The sequence below is a fragment of the Emys orbicularis genome, chromosome 1, assembly GCF_028017835.1.
Source record: "Emys orbicularis isolate rEmyOrb1 chromosome 1, rEmyOrb1.hap1, whole genome shotgun sequence".
In the NCBI taxonomy this organism is placed as follows: domain Eukaryota; kingdom Metazoa; phylum Chordata; order Testudines; family Emydidae; genus Emys; species Emys orbicularis.
The window spans coordinates 284,878,971-284,880,529 of NC_088683.1; the positions used below are offsets into that span (position 1 = coordinate 284,878,971).

At 45.8% G+C, this 1,559-nt stretch overlaps 1 protein-coding gene across 1 annotated transcript; it reads left to right on the top strand.

Annotated features, from left to right (window-relative positions):
* The first annotated feature begins 220 nt into the window (after nucleotides 1–220).
* On the top strand, nucleotides 221–1,162 carry SPRY2 (sprouty RTK signaling antagonist 2). Its single transcript, XM_065422717.1, has one exon. It carries the CDS (start codon nucleotides 221–223, stop codon nucleotides 1,160–1,162), a length of 942 nt encoding a protein of 313 aa, XP_065278789.1.
* Nucleotides 1,163–1,559: the final 397 nt, after the last annotated feature.

Below are 1,559 nucleotides of genomic sequence, written 5' to 3' on the forward strand. Positions count from 1 at the left end.
TACAGAGTACTTACCAAGTCTGGCTCCTGCCCTCCACCTTTAATGTGGCTCCATTTTAATGGTGGTGTACTTATTTAATTAGTAAAATGCCCCGGGATCATTCAGGAGGAAAGACAATTTGCAAATGTACAATATGATACAATAGTGAATCTTCTCTTTGTTGCTACAGGAGTTCAGATGTGTTCTAAGCCTGCTGGAGTGACCACTCTTCAGGATACTGATGGAGACAAGAGCTCAGAATGGCAGTGGGTCCCAGTCTTTGCTACAGGTTCGGCATGACGGTGGGAGGCAGCAGGGAGACTCCGACCTGAGGGATGTTCTGACACAGCAGGTTCATGTGTTGTCACTGGACCAGATCAGGGCCATCCGAAATACAAATGAGTACACAGAGGGACCTACAGTGGCTCCGCGACCAGGGGTTAAACCTGTCCCTCGTCCAGCTAGCCAGCACAAAAACGAAAGACCACATGGCTTGCCTGAACATCGTCATCTTACCAGGGTCCAACATGCACAGGTACATACTTCCTCCCGGGCACCCCTGTCCCGTTCCATCAGTACGGTCAGCACAGGTTCACGGAGCAGTACAAGGACAAGTACAAGCAGTAATTCATCTGAACACAGACTTTTAGGATCATCTTCAGGGCCAGTGGCTGATGGGATAATCAGGGTGCAGCCCAAGTCTGAGTTCAAGACAAGCAATCTGAAGCCCCTGAGCAAAGAAGACTTGGGCATGCATGCCTATAGGTGTGAGGACTGTGGAAAATGTAAGTGTAAGGAGTGCACTTCTCCAAGGACCCTGCCATCCTGTTGGATCTGTGACAAGCAGTGTCTTTGCTCAGCCCAGAATGTGGTTGATTATGGGACTTGTGTTTGCTGTGTGAAATGCCTCTTCTATCACTGCTCTAATGATGATGAGGACAACTGTGCTGACAACCCATGCTCTTGCAGTCAGTCACATTGCTGCACTAGATGGTCTGCCATGGGTGTTGTATCCCTCTTTTTGCCTTGCTTGTGGTGTTACTTACCAGCCAAGGGTTGCCTTAAATTGTGCCAGGGGTGTTATGACCGGGTAAACAGGCCCGGATGCCGCTGTAAACACTCAAACACAGTTTGTTGCAAAGTTCCCAGTATTCCCCCCAGGAACTTTGAAAAGCCAACATAGCATCACTAATCGGGAATACTAAAGTTATAAGGATTCTTCTAACACACATATGCAACCAACTAAACAGCTATAACCTTGGCACTGTTAGTAGAAGGGTTGGGGGTATACTTTGCTGTTTGCAGTGAACTGCTTTTCTGCATGTGTGCCATCTTAACTGATCTGCTTGTTAGAACCCAGCTAATGGAGCTCAAATATGGGATGCAGTACTTTGTGACCCATATATTGCATAAGCTAAAGCAACACAGACACTCCTAGGTGACTCTATTGTTTGTGAATAGTACTTGCAAAATTTGTAAATTAGCAAATGACTCCTTTTTTATTGTTTTCTGCCAGAGATAATGTGCTATATTTTTGTATATACGATAATATTTTCAACTGTGAAAAACAAGTCGTGTCA

What these genes read in the sequence shown, in the direction of transcription:
- SPRY2 (XM_065422717.1), top strand. Translation starts at nt 221, where the DNA reads ATGGAGACAAGAGCTCAGAATGGCAGTGGGTCCCAGTCTTTGCTACAG.